This window comes from Rattus norvegicus, chromosome 19, assembly GCF_036323735.1.
Source record: "Rattus norvegicus strain BN/NHsdMcwi chromosome 19, GRCr8, whole genome shotgun sequence".
NCBI classification, from domain to species: Eukaryota; Metazoa; Chordata; class Mammalia; order Rodentia; family Muridae; genus Rattus; species Rattus norvegicus.
Window position 1 is genome coordinate 69,864,636 of NC_086037.1, and position 22,912 is coordinate 69,887,547.

Here is a 22,912-nt window from a genome sequence, read left to right on the forward strand (position 1 = left end):
CAGCAAGTGTGGAAGCAGAGACAAGACAGAGTTGTGTCTACAGAGTCTGTAGCTCCCTGAAGCTTACCCAGTGCTCTGTCTGTCCTTGGCTCACTCACACCACCTACTCTGCTGTTGGCACCAGCCACATCTTTGTGTGTTTGGAGCTTGAATCCACAGTCCTGTCTGTGATGGGTTGACCTTCTCCTCATACCACTGGCTAGCCATTGCATGTGGTCTACACTGCAGCATCTGTAGCAAAGGACCCTCAAGGTCCTCCCCTGTTCTGGGTGGCCCTGTAACCACTGTGAAATAGCACCTATTTCCTTTGATGGCGGAGGACGATAGCGGATGCCCCCACCTATTTATTTAGTGTAGGCTTCCCAGTTTCTCCCTGCAACACTATTGATACTCGGAGGTGGGGGAGGGGGGTTGGGCTGGGCTGGGGGTGGAGAATCGTGACGTTTGTCACCTGAGTTGTGAATGTTTAGCAGCAATCTTGACCTTTACACACTGAGTGCTGGCTGCAGGCCTACCTCCCAGTTATAAAAGAACAATTTCCAGACGCTGGAGGTGGGAGTTTCCAGGAATAGCCCGGGTTGTCCTTTTGGTAGGACTGCTAGGAAGACGCACCAGTTTTCTGTTGCTGCTGCAACAATTGTTGCAGACACATTGCTTCATGGAGCGAAGTCTTTCTCATACAGTCCCTGAGGTTAGAAGTTTGAAAATGACACTGAAAGTGGAAGGGCATAGGACAAAGTTCCTTCTTGCTGTTCTCGGAGAGACTGGTCCTTACTTTTCCTCCTTCCAGAGGGTTCTGATATTCCTTGACTTGTGTCCCAACCCCAGTGGTATCATCACTTCCACACTTCCCGTTGCTGACACTCTGGCTCCCTGGCTTTTTCCTCTCCCTTAGGAGGGCATTTTGTAGTTGCTTCAGGCCCGCTGGACGATCCAGGATAATATGTCCACCCCAATATCCTTACTCATCTTTTCAGAGTTCCTTTTGGCACTGGGTTTGGCCACAAGTTTCTGGGGAACAGCATGCGGACATCTCTGGGTATCATTATTTGAATTGGAAGAGAGGGGCTCGGTGAAGAGAGACTTTAGTAAGAGAGCAGCTGGACGAGGTTTCCCACATCTTTAATCTCAGCGCTTGGGAGGCAGAGGCAGGTGGGTCTTTGTCAGTTCAAGGCCAGCCTGGTCTACATGGTAAGACTTCTGTCTTAAAGACAGAGAGAAAGTGGGCAGGAGAGATGGCTCAGTGGTTAAGAGCACTGACTGCTCTTCCAGAGGTCCTGAATTCAAATCCCAGCAACCACATGGTGGCTCACAACCATCTGTAATGAGATCTGATGCCTTCTGATGTGTCTGAAGACAGCTACAATGTACTTACATGCAATAAAAAAAAGACAGAGAGAAAGTTAAAAAAGAGGATGGAGGAGGGGAGAGAGAGGAGGGGGGAAAGGGAGAGAGGAAGTAAGGAGAGGGGAGGGAGAGAGAGAGAGGGAGAGAGAGAGAGAAAGAACATCTGTAGGCAGAACAATCCTAGGTCAGGGAATGATAGCATACCTCAGGTCCAAACGTGTGGATAGGTTACCTCAGTGCCAATATGAGTAAGGGGTGGACCCAGCCAGGCAGGACCAGGACCAGGCTTAGCCAACATGAAAACAAAGTTCAAATAGGCCAGAGCAGCCATACTGAGTGGCCTTGCGACAACTTATACCTTTGCCTTGAGGGGACTAAGTGAGTTACCTTGTGGCGGTTGTGTGGAAAGACAGCTGCGAATTGTGTGAAATGGTAAACAGGAGATATCTACTACTGTGGAACAAACCCCCAAACTAAATCACTCGAGAACAATGCTGCTTTTTGTCTTACTGTAGGCTGGCTGGTGATGTGGCATTCCGGGCTGAGTTCAGCTGGCTGGAATGTTGACCAATGGCTTCAGTTTTATACCTTGCATCTAAGGGTGGGGTGGCTAATCAAGCCTTTCTCTGCCCAGTAAGGTAAGGATTCCATACATGGTGTCAACAGTTTCCAAGAGAGCTGCAGGGGAAAGTGCCTGGAGGTGGGCCAGCCTCATGTTCTTGGCGTTGTCCTCTTACATAGGACAATGGACGTCACATATGGTTAGAGCTGAGACATAGAGGGTGAAAGACTTAGACTCAATTGGTGGAGCCAAGGGAGTCCGATGTAATCCAAGTATGTTTTGAACGTAGAGCACGTAGTCTGAGAGGGTGGTCACAAAAAAGCAACATAGACTAGCGGCTTTAACACATGCTCATGGCCAGGCAGTAGTGGTATACACCTTTAATGCAGGCATTTGGGAGGCAGATGCAGGTGCTTTTCTAAATTTGAGGCTAGCCTGGTCTATAGAGTGAGTTGTAAGACAGCCAGGGCTACTCCAAGAAACCCTGCCTTGAAAAAAAAAAGTGTAAGTTATCTGGGGCTTTCCAGCATGGTCATGCTCTGGTGGTCTCTCTCTGGCTTGCAGATAGACACCTTAGCTTTTCCACATGACCTGTTTTTGGTATTTGTGTATAACAATTTTTATTTTTATTTTTTTCCGGAGCTGAGGACCGAACCCAGGGCCTTGTGCTTGCTAGGCAAGTGCTCTACCACTGAGCTAAATCCCCAACCCCTTATCTTTTAATTAATTAATTAATTAAATTATTTTTAGACAATGTCTCACTATGTAGCTCTGACTAGCCTGGAATTTTCTGGGTAGACCAAGCTGGCTTCAAACTCACAGTGAACTGCCTGCCTCTGCCTCCCCAGTACTGGCAATAAGGGTATGTGCCACCATACCTGGGTTATTTATTATTTATTTTGTTACATTTATTTGTTTTCCTATTATCTATTTGTGTGTGTACACATGTATTTGTGGAGGTCGAAGGATTACTTTCTGGAGTCAGTTTCCTCTTTCCATCATGTGGGTCCTGGGAATTGAACTCAGCCTATCAGGCTTAAAGGCAAGCATCATCTGAGTCATCTCTCTGGCCCTTCCTCTGTTTCCATAGGGCAATCAATCAATCAATACTGGATTCAGGCCCCATCCTCATGACCAACTTAGTCTTCATTATCTCGCAAACGTCCTTGATCCAAATATTCTCACATTGAAGATTAGAGATGCAGCACAATTCTGTGGAATTGCATGTAAACAAAGGGAAGCCAAATATGATGGTGATGAGGTATATGTGTCAATGTGTGTGTGTGTGTGTGTGTGTGCCTGTGCTCACAAGTGAGGTAGACAGATACATAGATAGATACATAGGTAGATACATAGGTAGATAGGTAGATACATAGATACATAGGTAGATACATAGATACATACATAGATACATAGATGCATAGCTAGATACATAGGTAGGTAGATAATTAGATGGACAACTGATAGACATGGATGGATAGATTGATAGATGATAGGTAGGTAGATGGATGGATCAATAGATTGGTAGATGATAGGTAGGATAGACAGATATAGATGATGGATGGATAGAAAGATGATAGATATAGAGATGATAGATAGGTAAATAGATAAATAGATGGACAGATGACAGAGATAAATGGCTGGATCAATAGATAGATGATAGCTATAGATAGATGATGGATGGATAGACACATAGACAGACGAGAGATATCAACTGTCAGAACAGGGACAAACTGAAACAGTGAATGGAGGTGAAGCAGTAGGTTGAAGGATACTTATATTTAATTTTAGACATGCTAGTTTCGAGAACTACATTCGACACTCAAGGAAAGATACTGAATAGGCAGTTGGACCTACATGTCTTTGGGGCTGAAGACGTAAGGTGGGTAATTGTTGCAGTGATCCTTCTGCCTCTGCCTTCCAAGTGCTGGGATTCTGGGTATGTGTCACCATGCCTCCTGGCTCGCTCTTTAATGAATAATACAATTACTGAAACACAGCTGACATACCAGACAATTCCCATAGCGACCAGTGGAAGAGCTGTTAGTAATTCACAGATTTGTGTGACCACCACAGTCAACCTCAGAGCATTTTCACCACTGCAAAAGTAAGCCCACACCCTTTGGCTACCACTTCATGTCTCTCAGCCTTGAGTGACCCTGAGTGACCAGGTTTGCTTATTAAATTACATGTAGTCCTTTTGGACTGGCTTCTTCCAATTAGCTTACTTTCCTCTGTGACACAGCATGAATGACACTCCTTTTTTTTTTCTTTTCTTTTCTTTTTTTCGGAGCTGGGGACCGAACCCAGGACCTTGCGCTTGCTAGGCAAGCGCTCTACCAATGACACTTCTTTTAACTGCCAGATGCTAGTCCATGACAATTGGAGTTGTTTGAATATGCTTGGTCGAGGGAGTGGCACTATTAGGAAGTGTGACCTTGTTGGAGTGGGTGTGTCACTGTGGGGGTGGGCTTGCAGACCCTCTTCCTAGCCATGGTAGGGACAGTTTTCTCCTTTTTGCCTTCACATGAAAATTCTCAGCTCTTCCACACCATGCCTGCCTGGATGTTGCCATGGTCCCTCCTTGGTAATAATGGACTGAACCTCTGAACCTGTGAGACAGCCCCAATAAATGTCCTTATAGGAGTTGCCTTGGTCATGTGTCTCTCCACAGCAATGGAACCCCAGCTGAGACACACCATCTGTCTCCTCACTGTCTGCTCTTTTCTGTGTTCTTGATTACAAGTACCCTAGCAAAATTATTCCCTTGCTAATTTCCCATTGCAAGGCTTCCCTCTCTTGGATGACGGAAGGAAAACATCACTTCATTGACCTCCTGGCGGTGCCTGAAAGTTAAGTCTGTAGGTTGGTACGTGTATGCCTGAAATATGCTTCAGACCCCGTGCAGACCTCGCAAATGCTATGGCTCAAAGGTCAGGGATGTGGCTCAGCAGCAGAATGCTACGTTAGCAGGTGTGAAGTCCTTGGCTCAGTCTCCAGAGGAGAAGGAAGCTAAGGGGGTAACTCAGCCGGAAGCACAGGGTCAGGCCAGGCCTGAACATCTGAAATGTCAGCATAAGAAGCTGAGGCATCAGGAATATGTGAGCTCAGCCTGATCTTACACGGCGAGTTTGGGACCAGCTTGTTCAAAAAAAAAAAAAATGTAAAGACCCTGCCTAAAACACAAAACAGAAACAGAAACAGAAACAAAACAAAACAAAAACCAAGCTGCCACTGCTGTCACAACTCATGTCTGTAATCCTAGCATTTAGGAGGTAGAGGCAGAAAGATTAGTTCGAGGTCTTCCTCAGCTACACACTGAGTTTGGGGCCAGCCTGCAAGATCCTCCATCTCTAAATACTAAACGGTTAAACTGAGCAAAAACCAACTCCCCAAGCTCCCAAACCCAACCTAAAACTTGTCACTCAGTATCCTGATAATTTACCACGACCTCATCCCTAGTTTATGGGATAACTATGTGAAAGAGAAGAAGTCAGCTTCTGAGCACCCCACTTTGTGATTTCCCTCAGCATCTAAACCTATTTATATTTGACGTATCTCCTGTAAAGGTGAGCAGGGGGACGATTATACGGAAGAATAGCAGGTGCCTCCAAAAGGCTTTGGCTTCAGTCAGAGGGACAGAGGGGAGTACGGGGGGGGGGGGGGGACACACGACTGCACTCCAAATTTAAGACAGAGAAATCCTCCTCTCCTTGACTCAGGGTGGTAATGATCTTTTAAAAACAAACAACTGGGGGTTGGGGATTTAGCTCAGTGGTAGAGCGCTTGCCTAGGAAGCACAAGGCCCTGGGTTCGGTCCCCAGCTCCGAAAAAAAGAAAAGAAAAACCAAACAAACAAACAAACAAAAAAAACCCCCAAACAACTGTCTTACCAACACTTGTACCAACACTTTGTGTTTGTGACTGGAACAATAAAACTAGGAGACAGGGGAAGGATTCTGGGAAGGGTTCTCCAGGCAAGGTGCCACAGAAACTGAGAGAAGTTTCCTGACAGAGGTGTAGCTAGCTGGGGCCCTGGGGAGGCCTGGGGTTAGGTACATATGTAAATAAGTGCTGGGAAAATGCCCAGGGGATTCACCTCCATTAAGAACTTTGAGAGGTCATTATTAAAAGTGATGAAACCCTTGCTCTATGGGGAGCCGTGGAAAAACATGTTCAGGTAGCAGAGCCATAGCTGAACCAGGGAGGGGCTGCAGCAGGAAAAGGATGAGTCAGGTACTGGGAGAGAGGCTTTGGGAGTGTCAAGTGTACACTTCCCAGTGTATGGTAAATTAGTATGGACAGTGAGACCATCCCCGATCTTTATCTTTTAATAAACCATCAACTGCTGCCCTGGAATCTGGGAGGACATTAGAGTAAGACATCAATATCTGAGCGCTCTCCTCTCTCTCTCTCTCTCTCTCCTCTCTCTCTCTCAAAGCATGATCAGGTCCCATTTGTTTTTTTGCTTACGAGTGTGTCTCATGCATGCATGCATGCATTGAGCATGTGTGTGTGTGATCTAGAGGAATCACAGACTATCATCTTAGATCATTCTCCAGCTAATAACTGAGGCAGGGTCTCTCACGTGAACCTGGAGTGTGTTGGCTAGTCTTCCCCAAGATCTCATCTTAGCTCTTCCAGAAATTACCGGTGGGAGGCTGCACCCACTACCTGGCATTTACATGGGTGTAAGGCAAGAGCGTTACTCACCTGCTCACTTCTCACTTCTCCCTTCCCCACGGTATCTTTGTGTGTGTGTGTGTGTGTGTGTGTGTGTGTGTGTGTGTGTGTGTGTGTAAGAGAGAGAGAGAGAGAGAGAGAGAGAGAGAGAGAGAGAGAGACTTTTCAGTTTTTATAGTCAGGTCTCTCACTAGATCAGAACTTCCCCACCTGCTAGTCACAAAGCCCCAAGGATCTGTGTGTCTCTATCTCCCCAATGATGCTCTATGTGCATTCTGGGTGATACTTGGGTCCCGCATGCCCGCAGGCCAAGTACTTCACCTACTGAGCAATCCCTGTAGCTCCCACATCATCGTCAATCAAAAAATAGTGGAATACTGGTGTACTGGCTGGTTTCCTGTGTCAATTTGACACAAGCTGGAGTTATCACAGAGAAAGGAGCTCCCTTGAGGAAATGCCTCCATGAGACCCAGCTGTAAGGCATTTTCTCAATGAGTGATCAAGGGTGGGAGGGCCCAGCTATTGTGGGTGGGGCCATCCCTGGGCTGGTGGTCCTGGGTTCTATAAGAGAGCAAGCTGAGCAAGCCAGGGGAAGCAAGCCAGTACATTCCTCCATGGGCTGGAGAGATGGCTCAGCGGCTAAGAGCACTGACTGTTCTTCCAAAGGTCCTGAGTTCAAATCCCAGCAACCACATGGTGGCTCACAACCATCTGTAATGGAATCTGATGTCCTCTTCTGGTGTGTCTGAAGACAGCTACAGTGTACATGAATACATAAATAAATTCTTTAAAAAAAAAAACATCCCTCCATAACCTCTGCCTCAGCTCCTGCTTCCTGACCTGCTTGAGTTCCTGTCCTGACTTCCTTTGGTGATGAACAGCAATGTGGAAGTGTAAGCTGAATAAACCCTTTCCTCCCCAACTTGCTTCTTGGGCATGTTTTATGCAGGAATACAAACCCTGAATAAGACAATTAGTGAATGTGAATAGGCTCAGAACTCACAGAAACTCAAGAGAGTTATGTGTCCAACATCCATCTGTTGTTGCCCAATCCTTCTGGCTTGTTGCAGATTCAATGGTGACAGCTTATGGTCTGTTTTTGAGCCAAAAGACATTTTGGAGGCTACTGAGGTCAGAAAAACTCTTCTGTGATGCTGTTGTGGCCTTGACGTCACTGCCTAATTCTAGGTATATCATTCCTTAACTGTCTCTGTTCTTAAGTTAACAAGAACAGACTGTGTGACTAAATGTCTGTAATGCCCATGGCTCAACTTACTCAAGATGCTGGGCTTGTGTTTCTATTATTAGCTTGTGTGCTAATCTTAGTTGGGTACGGTTCTTTAATGAAGGGCTGCTGGAAGCCTCGAGGGTATGGTACCAGGGTCCATGGGTCCAAGGTCTAGCTAGGTGAGGTAGCATTTGCTCAAACAACAGCTTGGCGGCTTAACAATGTGACCAAACTTTTCTATCTATCCTAAGGCTGCTGCTTTTCAATGACCTTTCGAGGGAGGCATGCTAGACCACCCTCATTTGACAGAGGGGGAAACTGAGGCCAAGGCCAACACCTCCTGGTGCCACGCACTCACCACAAGCGGAGGGCATGCGTGTACGTACGAGGACCACACAGGGCAGGTGAGCACTCAACTGCTTGCACCACAGTCAGGCACACCGGAAGCATGTGCGGCTAAGGGAGCGCGCCGGGTACGTACACAGACGTTGGAGAAACTTGGACACAGACCGGAAGTATGTGCGGCACAGGGAGCGCGCGGGGAGCGGGGCCGGAAACCTCCGCTGCTGCAGGAGCGCGCCTGCCCTCATGCCCGCCACAGCGATGGGCGCACGGACCGGAAGTGTGTGCGGCCGAGGGGGACTCCGCGGCGGACGCAGCTCCCGGCTGAGGCTGCGTGAAGGCTCAGCTTCCGGGCGGTGGCCTACTGGGATCAGGGCGGTCTGCGCTGTCACCACTGGCTCTGTCCGCGCTCCGCAGTGTCTGGCGACGGCCTTTTGCTGAGCTGACCCGGCGGCTGCGGTTCCTGCGCTTGCAAACCGAGGCCCCGCGGTCATGAACGGCAAAGAGGGTGCGGGGCCGGCGCGTGGAGGGGCTGGCTGGGCCTGGCACTGGTGCTCTGCTGTCACCGTGCCCGTAGCACGCCCCGGGGGGGCCCTGCCGACCGACTTCGAGCGCAGCTCCATTCTTGGGGTCTGGACCTGCGCTTTGTGCGACCCCTGCACCAGTGCACATGTTTGGGGACCCCTGTATGGTTGGGGATGTTGGGTCCTGCGGGTAGGAGCGTGGGGGGAGGGGGGACGAAGGGGATAGTCTGGGTTGTGCTAGCGCGATGTAGCAAGGGCGCCATCCAGCTCTTCTTTTCTACCTAAGGACCAGGAGGGTTCAGGAAGAGGAAGCATGATAACTTCCCACATAACCAAAGGAGAGAAGGGAAGGATGCCAGTTCGTCTTCGCCGGTGATGCTGGCCTTCAAATGTAAGTTTCCAATTCGGAGAACTGAAGCCCTAGCAATCGTGTCACTGTAGTGTTGTGGGATGGGGTGGGGTAGGGAGCATTTAGGGGTTGTTTTGATGCAGTGCTGAACACTGAGCCCAGAGTTAGCGCACGCCTGGCGAGAACCGATGGAGTTATATAGCCCAGTCCTCTTGTGCCATTGTCAGTGTTAGGGACTAAACATTGAGAGTGTTACAGTGAAGATGACAGTGAGGTAGTTTGCTGTATTCATTTACAGACCAGTGCCACTTTAAAACCCCCAGGGATACCCAAGTTCTGTGGTTTTGCACATCACAGGTAGGATAGCGTTCAGTTACTCCGCTTTGACTACAGCATGTTGCATCATGCATTCTTTCTGTTGTTCAGCTGAGTAAAGAGTATGCATGCTTATGGTATCATGATGTGTTCTAGCGTTTCAGCAGGAGCTGGACACAAGACACGACAAATATGAGCGACTTGTGAAACTAAGCCGGGATATTACCGTGGAAAGTAAGAGGACGATTTTTCTTCTCCATAGGATCACAAGGTGGGTAAATGTTTGAAGTTTGCCACTCGGAGGGCTGCCAAGATGGCTTAGTGAGTAAAGGAGCTTGTGGCCAAGTGTGATTGCCTGAGTTGGGATTCTGGGCCAGTGTTGTAAAAAGAGAGAACCAACTCCTGAAATTTCTTACCTACACACACCCTGGAACAGGAGAGCATGTGAATACATACTCACATACTCACATGCACTCACACTCACTCTCTCTCTCTCTCTCTCTCTCTCTCTCACACACACACACACACACACACACACACACACACACACACAAATAGGCTTCTGACGTCCTTCCCCCCATCCTGGAACATGAGAACATGCATACAACACACACACACACACACACACACACACACACACAGAGAGGCTTCTGACTTCCACACACATCATAGAACATGAGAGCATGCACACACACATTATAAATATGATTAAAAAATTAAAATTGATTTTCTGATACATTGTAGCTATACCTTTTATATCTCAGCAGCAGATAGTAGCAGATATTAGAATATATTTTGGATTTTAAAGAGTATCAGCTAATCCTAGCAGCCACGTTTTAAAAATTAGGGGGTTTGGGGCTGGAGCAGTCTCTGTGGTTAAGAACACTCAGTCCCCAGCACCCGTACAGTGGCTCACAACCATCTGCAGCTCCAGTTCTAGGGCACCTGATGTTGTCCTCTGGCTTCTACAGACACCAGGCACACAGATGGGGCAGAAATGTACATGCTGGAAAAATACTCATAAACACAAAAAATGTTAAAAATAATTCTGTTTTTAAATGTGTTTGTGTATGTCTGTGGGTATGTGCACAAGAGTGTCACATCCTTGGAGCTGTGAGCTACTCTACATAGGTGCTGGGAAGTGAACTCTGGTCCTCTGTCAAAGCAGTCTGTACTCTTAAGTGCAGAGCCATCTCTCCAGGTCCCAAAAGTAACATTTTAAAATAGGAGGGAAAGTTCTTCTATCCTACCTAAGGACTTCATACTGTGTTTGGATCATTTATTTATACACATGCGCATGCGCACGCGCGTGCACGCACACACACACACACACACACACATCCTTATACATATGTATGGTCTGAGGAAAATATGCTAAATTTTGGATTATGCTCTAGAACCTCTTACATTAAAGTGTCAGTTTACATAAAAATTAGATGTGAAACTATGGTGAGTTTCTCATTCAGTTTTCCACTCAGTGTCATTGCAGTCTTGTGTGTTTCTGGTTCTTGTACCTATTGTAAAAGTGTGTCTGCTCTTGTATTCCTACAGCGTGCAATACCATTGACTGCTTGGTTCTTTAACAGATTCTCTTGGAGCCTGTGCTGTTGCTTGCTTTTCACTTTCTCTCTCCAGGGGGCCATCTTGGTTTTCTGGGGAGGTTTCCTCTGGTGACCCTGGCCTGAACAGAGCAGGCAGCGGGTTAGAGCACTGAGCATTCAGGGATGCTCACACCGCAGAGCATTTCATCTCACACTCTCTCCCCGAAGCTTTCTCCTGGGTCAGCCCCTCCGCTCTCCATCCTGTGTTGGGCAGAGGGTGTGTGTGTCATCTCGTGTAGGATGAATTCCAGGCGCCTCCAGAGGGGTGCGTGTGTCTTTGTTTAGGGAAGAACAGATGATATTTGTTGCATTTTTACTATTCAAACTATTTTGAAGCATTCTGTTCCAATCACGTGTTAGTCTTTGATTTTCCTGTGCTGACTGGGCCCAGGACCTTGAAGATACTGCCAAGTGCTATCTTATTTTACCACCATTTCATTTCTGGCTATTGGCTCCCCTGTTCATCGATTTTCTTTTTTGAGACAGGATCTTATGATCCTGTGCCCACCTCCTAAGTGCTGTGATTAGAGACATATATACCCACACCAGCTTCCTTTAAAAACAAACCAAAACAATGCATATCTACTTTTAAGTTGGATTTCTTGTTTCTCTTACATTTTAAAAATCAATCCCGGTAATTTATGACAGCTGGTGGGGGCGCTTACAAGGTCGTTTGTTTAGTGATGGGTCTGGATTCTCTTTCTTTCTTGCTTTGTCTGTTTCTTGTCCTTTGTCCTTTTGTTGTGCTGCTTGCCTTACCCTCTGAGCCTTCTTTCCAGCCCTCTGTTGTCTTTGGAGCCATAGTCTCTGTAGTCCAGGCTGAACTCAGGGTTCTTTTTGCCTTCTCATCTCTTGTGGTGGACCTGTAGGTGTGTGCCACCATACTGGCTTCTGTCTCACTCTGGATTGAGTGTGTCTGTTTGCAGGTGCACATGGAGGGTGGGTGCTGCTTCTGATTCTTCTGTTCTCTGACTTAGACTTGTTTTGAGATAGGGTTTTCACTGAACCTAGAGCTTGCTGCTTTGCCCAGACTGGCCCTGAGCTGCAGGCATCCGTGTGGCTCCTCTGACCATAGGAATTAAAGATGTTCAACACCGTGGCTGGGCTTTTACTAGAGTTCAGGGGGTCTGAACTCAGGCCTTCAGGGTCCCATAGCACGTACTTCACCCATTGAATCTTATCCCCAGGGTCTGAACTGACTATTCTTACTGTTTGTTTGTTTTAGTTTTTAATGATGGAAACAAAAAAAAATACCTAAAATTGAAACTTCTGGAAAAACCATTTGTTCTTTCCCGTCTTGTATCACTCCTCAAACTTGACCTTGGCCTCAAGCCTGGCCTTGCATTTCAAAGCTGGGTCTCTGAACACATCCTTGTTGACAACAGTTTTGTCCAAGGGGATATCCCCAGAGTACCTTGCGGGCATGAGGTGGTTGTAGTTAAAAACTTTCACGAAGGACTTGATCTTGGATCTCTTGGCAATCTTTTTGCCCATGGCAGCTGACACTTTTCAGCGATAGTGGTCAATTCCAGCCACCAGGGCATGGCTGTGAGGGTGTCTGAGGTACCATCATCAGTGATCTTCAGGATGACGGCTTTGTGTCTGGAGTGCTGTCCAGCCAGGACCAGCACTAATTTCCTGGGCTTCATGAACTTGCCCATTTCGACAGCAAGCAGCTGGTACCAGAAGAAAGGAAAAAAGGACGTTTTTTTTTTTTTTTTCAGGACAGGGTTTCTCTGTGTAGTCTTGGCTGTCCTCGAACTCACTCTGTAGATCAGGCTAGTCTTGGATTCAGATGTGTTTGCCTCTGCCTCCTGTGTGCTGGGACTATAGGCCTGTGTCACCACCAGCCAGCAACTGTTATCTGTTTTAGAATTATTTTATGTGTTATTTACCTGCATGTGGAAGCCAGGGGATAGCTTTGTGGGGTACATTTTCTTATTCTGCTTGAACCTGTGTCCGGAAATCAACTCCAGGTATCTAGGCTGGCACAGCATCAGTGGCCCTGGATTGGATATTTTTTGTACCCCTGTGTGTGTGTGTGTGTGTGTGTGTGTGTGTGTGTGTGTGTGTGTGTGTGTGTGTTCGTGATTGCTTAATTGAGTTCGATGTGTGTCTCAACAGTCTGGATCATCTCTCTCAGATAGTACTGGGTAACTGGAGCTTATGGAGACCAGACTCACTTAGGTGCTTCTGTATGGCAGCTAAGGTGGTGACTTCAGGTCTGTGTTGAGGTGCCTGTCAGCTCTTGCACTGCCCTGGAGATAAGGGCTGCTCCTGTGTCGCTTTACCGCAGCTGCACGGCTTAGCATACAAGGAGGCTTCCTTTCCCTCCTACCCCAGCTTTCTGGGCCACCGTGGCAGTTCTGTCACCTCTGTTCATCCTACCTGCAGGACACCATTCATCCTACAGATGCACAGACACACATTGGCCCTGCAGTCACATGGACCCCCATGCCCATCTGGGATGAGTTTCTCTGTGCCTGAAGGACTCGGTTCATGCACATGCAGTGTCCTGCTGATGAGTGGGCTCTTCCCGCTTTGGAGGCTGTGGGATTGTTCTGCCTGTCTGCCTACCCACTCGAGTACCCGGCCACTGCAGCAACCTGTACTCAGTCGGAGACTTGGGGAGTCCCTTACAGTGCAGTGTGTTAAAGCACTGTCCTCCCGAGACTCTCCCTTGCTCTCTGCCCTGCCTGTTCATCCATGACCTTAGTTCGTGACCTCCTTAAACTTTCAACTTTTCAACTCAGGACTTTGGCTCTGCCTAGGTTCTTCCTTCCTACCTTGTCAGGAGGAAACTTCTCCAAGCCTTGACTTGGACATTGGGTGTGTCTTCAGGACCCTGATTGTTGTCCTGTCTGATGTCCGCGTGCTTGGGTGCAGTGTTTGAGACCTTTGTTGGCACGCTCTATTAATTTGAGTTGTTTTAGGTGGAAGCAGCCAAGTCCAGAGGCTGATTGCTATGAATAGGGCTTTTCTTATCATTTTGATCACAAGGCCGACGTTTTCAAGGTTCCTGATCTCTTTCCAGTGCTCCTGATATGGAGGAGATTCTGACTGAATCAGAAAGTAAGCTGGATGGGGTCAGACAGAAAATGCTGCAGGTAGCCCAAGAGCTCTCAGGAGAAGACATGCACCAGTTCCATCGTGCTGTCACCACAGGTGAGTCTGAAGGAGCCCTCGTGTGCAGAGGGAAGAGCACAGCTTGTGGCAACTGGTTTTTCCTTCCACCATGGGGGCCTCAGTAATTGAACTTAGGACATCGGCTTGGTGGCAGGTGCTCTACCCACTGAGCTATCTGCTGATGCCATGCAAAGAACTTCACACACACACACACACACACACACACACACACACACACACACACACACACACTGTGTGTGTGCAGTGCTGCCTTACCTGGCTGTACAGGGAAGTGCTGAACAGAAGCAGCAGTGGCACCTGCTCTCCAGCTCCACAGGGAGCTGCATCTGTGACTGTGAAAGTTGCTTCAGTTGCACTTAGGAAAAGAAACGTATGTATAGTGTGGATGGCAGGAGGCCATGAAAAGCTGCTGGTGTCATTGGTAACTGCTTGCTTTGCTGTTTCTCCGAAAGGCTGTTCTTTTGACTTGAAGATAAAATAGGTCTGGCTTTGAACTAAGGAGTTTTGTGCTTATTAAGCACAGTGCTGGTAGTGGGGCACGGTGTTTCCCTGAGAGGGCTGTGAGCACAGACAGCTTCATGGTTCAGCAGTGCACCCGGGCTGAGGCAGACTGAACTGTCCAAAGGCACAGTTGGACAAGTACACGCCCACTAACTGCTTGGAACGTAAGACGTTTCCATGACGTCTTCTGTTGTTGAGAAGTTAACAGGTTGGGGAATGTCCTGCATCTTAAACAAATTTTCATACTGTTTTAGCTTAGTCTACTCACTGATACTTACCATGTTTTGAGATGTTTACATGTGTAAAATAAACTGCTTAACTCCTAAGTAATGTAATTATTTTATTCAAGAGTGAATGATGGGTTAGATGAGTGTCTGGTCACCTAGAGGTGGGTGTTTTCAAAATAGGTAATTGTCTACATTGCTTGCCCAGCCTTGACACCAGTGCAAAGTGTCCATTCTTCTGCCTCAGTAGTACTGTCATTGACACGGGTACAAAGTGTCAATTCTTCTGCCTAGGTGGTATGTGTCACTGACACGGGTACAAAGTGTCCATTCTTCTGCCTAGGTGGTATGTGTAGTTGCCATGGGTACAAAGTGTCCATTCTTCTGCCTCAGTGGTATGTGTCACTGACACGGGTACAAAGTGTCCATTCTTCTGCCTCAGTGGTATGTGTCACTGACACGGGTACAAAGTGTCCATTCTTCTGCCTCAGTGGTATGTGTGGTTGCCATGGGTACAAAGTGTCCATTCTTCTGCCTCACTGGTATGTGTCATTGCTGGGCGTTCTGGAGATTGTTTACACAGAGTCATTCTTCCACAGCTTTTGCTTTTGTGGTCCCCTAAATTATTTTTTTACCTCTTCTGAGTAAGGAAATGGAGGCTTCAGGAGTGTTTTGGCAAAGCTCATCTTGGTCTTTTTGACATCTTTGGTCTCTTTTCTTCCAGATTCAGTTTAACCTGCTGACTTGAGCATCAGATAAAACCCAGCACAGGACTAACACTCCCTGAGGCCAGCCTCAACCTGGGAGTAAAATAGCTACAATTTCAAATTGTGTTTAAGTGGGAGATGATGCAGTGAGCACTTTGGGGACTGTCTTAGCGTTTCATTGCTTTGAAGAGACCATGGCAACTTTTTTTTTTTTCTTTTCTTTTTTTCGGAGCTGAGAACCGAACCCAGGGCCTTGCGCTTACTAGACAAGCGCTCTACCACTGAGCTACATCCCCAACCCGGACCATAGCAACTCTTATAAGGACAACATTTAATTGGGGCTGGCTTACAGGTGCAGAGGTTCAGTCCATTATCACCCAGGGAGGAACACGGAAGTGTCCAGGCAGGCATGGTGCAGGAGGAGCTGAGTTCCACCTCTTGTTCCAAAGGCAGCTAAGAGAAAACTGGCTTCTAGGCAGCTAGGATGAGGATCTGACAGTGACACACTTCCTCCAACAAGGCCACACCTCCTAACCGAACTACTCCCTGGGCCAAGCGTATACAGAGCACTACAGGGGTGTTCAAGTACAGTACGTTTGTTCCATGCTACAAACCTCAGTAGTAACTACTGCGAGCTTTAGAAGAACTTTGTTAAGCATTTGTACAAAACCCCAGTAGACTTGTTTTCTAGACAGATGTCTGGTGCGTACTAGTAGGATGCCCATCCGCATGAGGGTATTTTAGTCCAGTTTCTCTCTCTTTTCTAGACATTCTTTGCATTTCTGAAATCCTGTTTCAGCAAGTTGACATTCTATTCTGGACTCTGTTGCACTGTGTTGGTCAGGATGACACTGGTTCTGAAGGAAACCTAGCAGCCCTGAATTCACTGCTTCTTTGGTGTCATCTCATCTGCACGGCTCACACAAACAGGATTGTGCAGTGTCTGCCATGTAGATGATGGTTTCAGGGTTTATCTGTGTGGTGGCGTGCACCAGTACTTTGTTTTGGCGTGGTCATGGACAGATAGACGGCACTCTGCCGGCCGTCCACGTGGTGCGCGTTGGAGTGTATCTACCTTTGGTTCTCGTGAGGGATACTGCTGTTTACATCTGCCCACAAGTCTTTGTATGAGCACAGCTCCTGGTCCTCTGGGGCTGATACCTGTGGTAAGCAGTTTTCTAAGGAAAGCATTAAAGTCCTGCAAGGCAATTTGAACTCTCAAAAGTGTTGGCCCTCGGGCTGGGTTTGCCATGGAGTCGGGTTGAGTGTGTGGGGCTCAGGTACAGTGAGGATGAACGTGAGGGTCCGAAGCCTTTAGGTGGTTTCCCCAAATCTGTCCTAACGGATAAAAGGGAAAAGGACAAATTACATAAAAGCAACCTCCAGAGTTCTTTGTTACTGGAAGCTGAATCTGTAAATAATTCCTTTTGGATTTCCTCCAAGGTAGACGCACAGGGAAGGCATTGTTCGGAGTACGGCAGTGGGCTGAAAATTTTCACCTTGGGGATTATACTCTGAAAATAACGGATGTCCTTTCATTAAGTTGAAACATAGCTTGTTTAAACATCCTCTCACCTACATGAGACTGAGTGCTGTGCAGTGTCTGGGGCCAAGTGGCCTTGAACTCCTTGTGAGATGGCACAAACCGTAGCCAGTCAGCCCCTCTGTTTCTTTCTTTCTCTCTCTCTCTCTCTCTCTCTCTCTCTCTCTCTCTCTCTCTCTCTCTCTCTTTCTTTTTCTGGAGAGCGGAGTGGGTCTCATGTAGCCCAGGCTGGCCTCAAACTCAAGATACAGCTGAGGAACTTCTTGGAACTTCTGATTCTCTTGCCTCTCTCTCTGAAGAGCTGAGAACACAGGCCTGTGCCCAGTGCCCCGTGACAGGTCTTGTTGTTTGTTTTTCTTTTGCGATTGAGACAGTTTTGTACTACAGGTTGGCCTGAACTTACTGCATGGTGGAGGCTGGATGAGAGTTTGAGGCAGTCGTGCCTTAGACTCCAGAATGTTGGAATGGCACCCCTGAGCCACTGTGCGTGCCTAGGAGATCTCTTTCTGGTTTTTCTGGTTTACAAAAGAGCTGGTGTTTAAAGTAAATGCAGCATATAGAAGCCTGGGGTGCAACGCAGAGAGTGCTGTGGGGGACTTGGTGGGTGTAAGTGCTTGGGCATAGGATACATGACATGAGATTGACCAGTTTAACCATTTGTACATGTTCGACATTTGTGTGTTCACAGAGTTGTGTAGCCATCACTCCTCCGGCTGCCTTCTGCCATGTTCTTATTTATTGTGTGTCTTTCCCAAAACCCAATTCTTAATTATTCTGCAATGTTTATAAGTCCCTCATTAAATTATTTTATGCTTGTTAGGCCCAAGGCACATACGTAGTAGTGGTTAGGACATGTGCCCAGGTCACCACGCTGACTGCTATAGGAAGGGGTTGGGGACATCTTTGGTCCACAGGCCCCGAGTGCTTGTGTGCTTGCCTCAGCTCACACAGTCTGCTTGGCGTCACCACACTCTCACCCTGCGAGGTGATGGTCAGCTGCCTGTTCTGTGGCGACACTCGTAGTTTGGAGCTTGTTCCTGGTAACCTCCTTTGTTGTTTTCCAGGACTCCAGGAATACGTGGAGGCTGTCTCCTTTCAACACTTCATCAGAACCCGATCCCTGATCAGTATGGAGGAGATCAACAGGCAGCTGACGTTTACAACAGACGACAGTGGGAAGGAGAGCAAGGCTGTGAGAATCGGAAATCCTGTCTCAGTTTTACCGTGGTTCATACAGCAGCATAATGGTTGGCGGAGACTCTGCCTTCCTGAGGCTGGGTTTGTAGGGCCTCAGGGAAGCTAGGTCCAAGTGTCTCCACTGGTGACAGAGCCAGAGGCATGGCTGTAGACGGGAGGACGGCAGCACATTGCATCCGAGCAAGGGTTTAGAGTCCAGTCTGTGCACTCGGCATCCCTGGTGCTGCTTGACCCCAGGTGTGCGCAGGGACCCCGGGGTGCACGACCTCAGAGCCTTTATGGGAGAGTTCAGCTCGCAAAGGGTTTAATGAAGCAGTGCTTACTTAGCAGGGTTCATTGTTAAAGTGGCTGTCACAGGGCGAGAGCCAATTACCTCTCACAAAACACTGCATGCCTGCAGACAATCGCCCAGCTCTTCCGAGTTGAGGAGAGAAACCTTTTGCATTTTGACCTTTAAGAAGTACTTCTTTCCCCCTTTGGATTTGAAAATATGACATTCAGGCAGCCAGGTGGCTTCTCTTCATATGTTAGGATGAATAGTGTTTTTCCATTTTCTCCTTTTATTATTTTTGAAAAATATGACTCAGAGTCAGGATAGGTGTACAGAGGAACTGTCGGAAGTCAAGGTGAAATGAGATGTTAAATTGCCTAACAGCTTGCTGTGGCCTGGTAGGAGCCCTCCCTCTACTGAACCCGGCCGCTCAGCTGTTCACTCTGTTAGGGGCCGGATGAGACCCAGGCCATCGTGGCTTTGCTTCATTCACACGGTCACGGTGGAATCATAGCAAGAGGTGGCCAGCTTCCTGCGAGCAGCTCCTCTGTAGTCCAGGGAGAGAGAGGTGGGGAGAAGGCAGGGTGAGTGTGCGCTGCTCAGGACTTTGGAGATTATGACCCAGGTACACATCGGCACTATGAGAAGCTTCAGACAGAAATGTGGAGAAGATGATATCTGGTGAAACATTAGAAACAGCGGGGTTAACGGTCCCTGTGTTTGCCTTGTCCCAGCAGTTCTGGCTAATTCATTTGAAAGTACATTAACGATATACTCCCAAACACTCAAGTGTCCATCTCAAAACTTGGACTTTAAGCAAATTTTTCCTTACTAATAATTTTGAGAAAGCAGAATTTATTTTGACAAATTTTAATTTAAATTTGTTTATGCTTGTTTCTCTAAAATCAACTTATAACCATTCCTCCTGTGTAATAACAAAGACCATTATTTCTTCTCAGAGACGGTTGGGCCTCAGGGTCTCTGAAGGGGCTTGAGCAGGACTAAGATTTGTGCTGTGGATGCACAGCAGCCAAAGTAAAAAATGGAAATTCGCCCTGCCACTTCCTTAATTGGTTCTCAGAGACTCCACAACCTGGAGTGCAGATTTCTCTGCGGTCTCCCGCCTGCCTGCCCGCCTGTCTCCCCAGTCTCCGCCTGTCCTACTCTAACGTGCCTTCCTTAGTTCCTCAGACACCGCATGGTTCTCTCCTGGATGCCTCTGCAGGCCCACTGCCCAGAATGGCTTAGAGTCCACCTAGCCACATTCCACACACAGAAATCACAACTCACGCCTTGTTGCTAGAAAGAAGCTGTAGGTAGAGAGAGCCATGATGGTGGCGGTGACCACAGCAGCTGGCTTTTACGGAGTGCTTTCTTGTCAAGAACTTAGTGAATATTGTCTTATTTAATCCATAAAAGACTTCTGTGGTAGGTAACACAATTCTGTTTACAGAGGAGGAAAGGAGGGTTAGAGAGAGATAAAGACCTTGCCAAGAGGCGAGTGTCTTATGAAGCAGTGTCCTGGGAGAGGTGGGAGGAGAGTCAAGGTCATTCGGAGGTTAAGTTCACGCAAGAGGAGATGTGACTTGCCCTTTGACATTGGAGGATGGGAGGTTAAAGATGGGTGTGGTGGCTGTCATGCAGGGGAGGTTACTTTGATTGTAAGAAAGATGACAGCCACATAGGCAGTGCAAGGTGATTGGCAGATGACTGGATCTGTGAAGCCAGCTCGATTGTTTCCTGAGACTGAAGAGTTTGGGGATTGCCTAGGGCACAGAACAGAGTACCCAAGGCTTGGAAGAGTATTTGAAGACATACATGAAGGCACAACATTCATACACATAACATAAATAAAACCACTGCAGCCTGACTAAAATGACTGGTGAATAACCCATGTAGGCCAAACTCCACAGTCTGTATGTAGTTGTAATTGCTGTTCCTCAGCTCACTCGGTCTTGGCTGCTCATGTAGAGCTGACATGGAGACCTGGGCACTGATAGGATGCTTGGCGGTGCTGGCAGGAGCTGGCCGTAGGTGCAAGCTGATGGGCAGTGCGTGGTAGGGAAGGAGATGCCGGCTGAACCAGGAGGGGTAACAGCAGACTGATAGTGATTGTCACACAGTGGAGGCAAGTCTTCCTTAGCACGAGTCTGCTGTGCTTGGCGGGGGAAGTTGGACACAGCTGGTCTTACATTGGTGGAATTTGATTGTCCTAATCCAAGTCGCCTGGCTGAGCTCCTCCTCCCCAGCCTATGGTGACTCCTGGGGAAGATCCGTGTGCCTGACCTGCTGCTGACTCCAGTTCTTTATGGTGTGGTGCCTGAAGTATTCACTTTATCTCAGTGCTTCATGTGTGTGGCTTTCCTGTCTTTTGCCAGCCTCCCGCTGATGGACAAGACAAGCAGCTGGTTACCTGGAGACTGAAGATCACACCGGTGGACTACCTGCTGGGCGTGGCCGACTTGACTGGAGAGCTGATGCGGATGTGCATTAACAGCGTGGGCAACGGGGACATTGACACCCCCTTTGAAGTGAGCCAGTTCCTACGCCAGGTTTACGATGGGTTCTCCTTCATTGGCAACACTGGGCCCTACGAGGTCTCTAAGAAGCTGTACACCTTGAAACAGAGCCTGTCCAAAGTGGAGAACGCTTGCTATGCCCTTAAAGTCCGGGGCTCTGAGATCCCTAAGCACATGCTGGCCGATGTGTTCTCAGTGAAAACGGAGATGATTGACCAGGAAGAGAGCATTTCTTAAGCAACTCCGCTCAGTTCTCTAAGGCGTGAGCTCCTGGGGGGCTGTTGTGAGGCTGTTGTGAGTGTGCGTTTGACTTTATTGTGGCTTCTTAGACGTGTCCAGGTGTACTAGTTTGAAGTGTGTACAGCTGTATATAAGTAGTCCACAGGGACGTTTCTTACACGCGTGCATTTGCATCAGTGTTTATATGTGCTTACACTATTGTTGTGTGAACATGCTTCCGACTGCTCTCTCTGCCACACCTACTTTAATTCACTTTGAACTTGGAGTGACATTTTGGGTGGAAGGAAGTCTCTTAAGTGGGTGATCCTTTGTATGGAGGGAAAACGGTGTAGCGAAGCCTCTGGAGTGAGCTTCCTGTTTCAGTTCCTCGGCAGTGTCATGGCAAGCCTTCAAAGTGGGCCTAGCACACGGAACAACAGTTTTAACGTGCAAGCTATCAGTATTTTTTAAGTGCAAATTTTGGTGGTATTGAGAATTCACTTAAAGTTTTGGTCAAGTTTAGGCCATTTTGAATTTATATGAAGCAGCTTTCCTGAGGAATTGATGGGTCCAGATGTTCCTTTCTCAGAGATGTGGGAAGGAGCTGACATTGCTCTTCCCTGGTGATGCTGAGTATCTAACCACACACTTGTCTGTAGGGTGTGAGCAGCCAGGCCCTTCGTCATGTGTTAGGTGGACTGCACTTTCCTACCCCAGCCATCCTGGGACCCACAGAAGGGCAGCCACAGTGCTTGGAGAGCTGACAGCCCAAACCTTTACACTTGTCCCTTGGTGTTAGCTAGTGATGTTGCCAAAGAAAATGACTTGTGTATAACTCAGCAATAAGACAATTTCCAGCTCAGGAGGGAGTGCTGGGAGTGAGTTCACCTCCCCAGTCAGTCAGTCAGTCAGTCAGTCAGTCAGTCAGTCAGTCAGTCATCCATCGTGGTGAGAGCCTGGCTTGAGCGTCGCCCGCAGCTGACACCACCACATGTTTTCATCTAGTTTTGTGAGTTTTCAGGACTTGGATACTGGGTTTTATTTTTTGGAAAGAATATCTACTTGTAAGGCTGGTTCTTTGAAAGTGTAATTTTCCAAAACTTGTCACGGACAGGAAAGTGACGTGTGCACATGCCTGCTGAGTTAGCTGTTTGTCGTGTGATGAGGCTTTGTCTTCCCTGCAGTAAGATAGATGCTAAGTTTCAGTCAGTCCTGTTACCTGCTGTCTGTTTTTCAGCTACGTCAAGTTGAATTTATAATGTTAAAATAATGGATTGAAGAATGTTTTACAGAAATTTAAAGCAAATTTTAAATAAAATATTAAAATACAGAAACTGTCTGGTTTAAAAGTTTAAGTTAAGTTATATTTCGTGCACAGCAGTGTGTACAGAGACAACGTGTGTAGCTTGGCCTTTCCTTCCACTGTGTCGGTGTTGTCAGGCTTGGGGGGAAGGGACTTCTCCACTCTAGCCAAGCCATCTCTGTGGTTCCAAGGGTCTATGCTTTGATAGCATTTAGAAATATGTAGTAAATCTAATAATGTAGTTTTTGGGTAAGATGGGAAATCAAAGATAGACTTGGGTAATGTGGAAGGCTTTTTGTTTCGTGTTTTTCCCCTTAAGCCCTGAGATAA

General features: G+C 47.6%; 1 protein-coding gene and 1 pseudogene across 1 annotated transcript; one reads left to right on the forward strand and one right to left on the reverse strand.

Moving 5' to 3' along the window:
- The first annotated feature begins 8,574 nt into the window (after window positions 1-8,574).
- On the forward strand, window positions 8,575-22,609 carry Tsnax (translin-associated factor X). The gene is made up of 6 exons (NM_022262.3): window positions 8,575-8,670; window positions 8,973-9,077; window positions 9,507-9,621; window positions 13,986-14,116; window positions 18,138-18,265; window positions 20,920-22,609. Exons 1-6 carry the CDS (start codon window positions 8,655-8,657, stop codon window positions 21,295-21,297), a joined length of 873 nt encoding a protein of 290 aa, NP_071598.1. The 5' UTR covers window positions 8,575-8,654; the 3' UTR covers window positions 21,298-22,609.
- LOC134483406 (large ribosomal subunit protein eL27-like) lies at window positions 10,754-13,988 on the reverse strand (annotated as a pseudogene).
- Window positions 22,610-22,912: the final 303 nt, after the last annotated feature.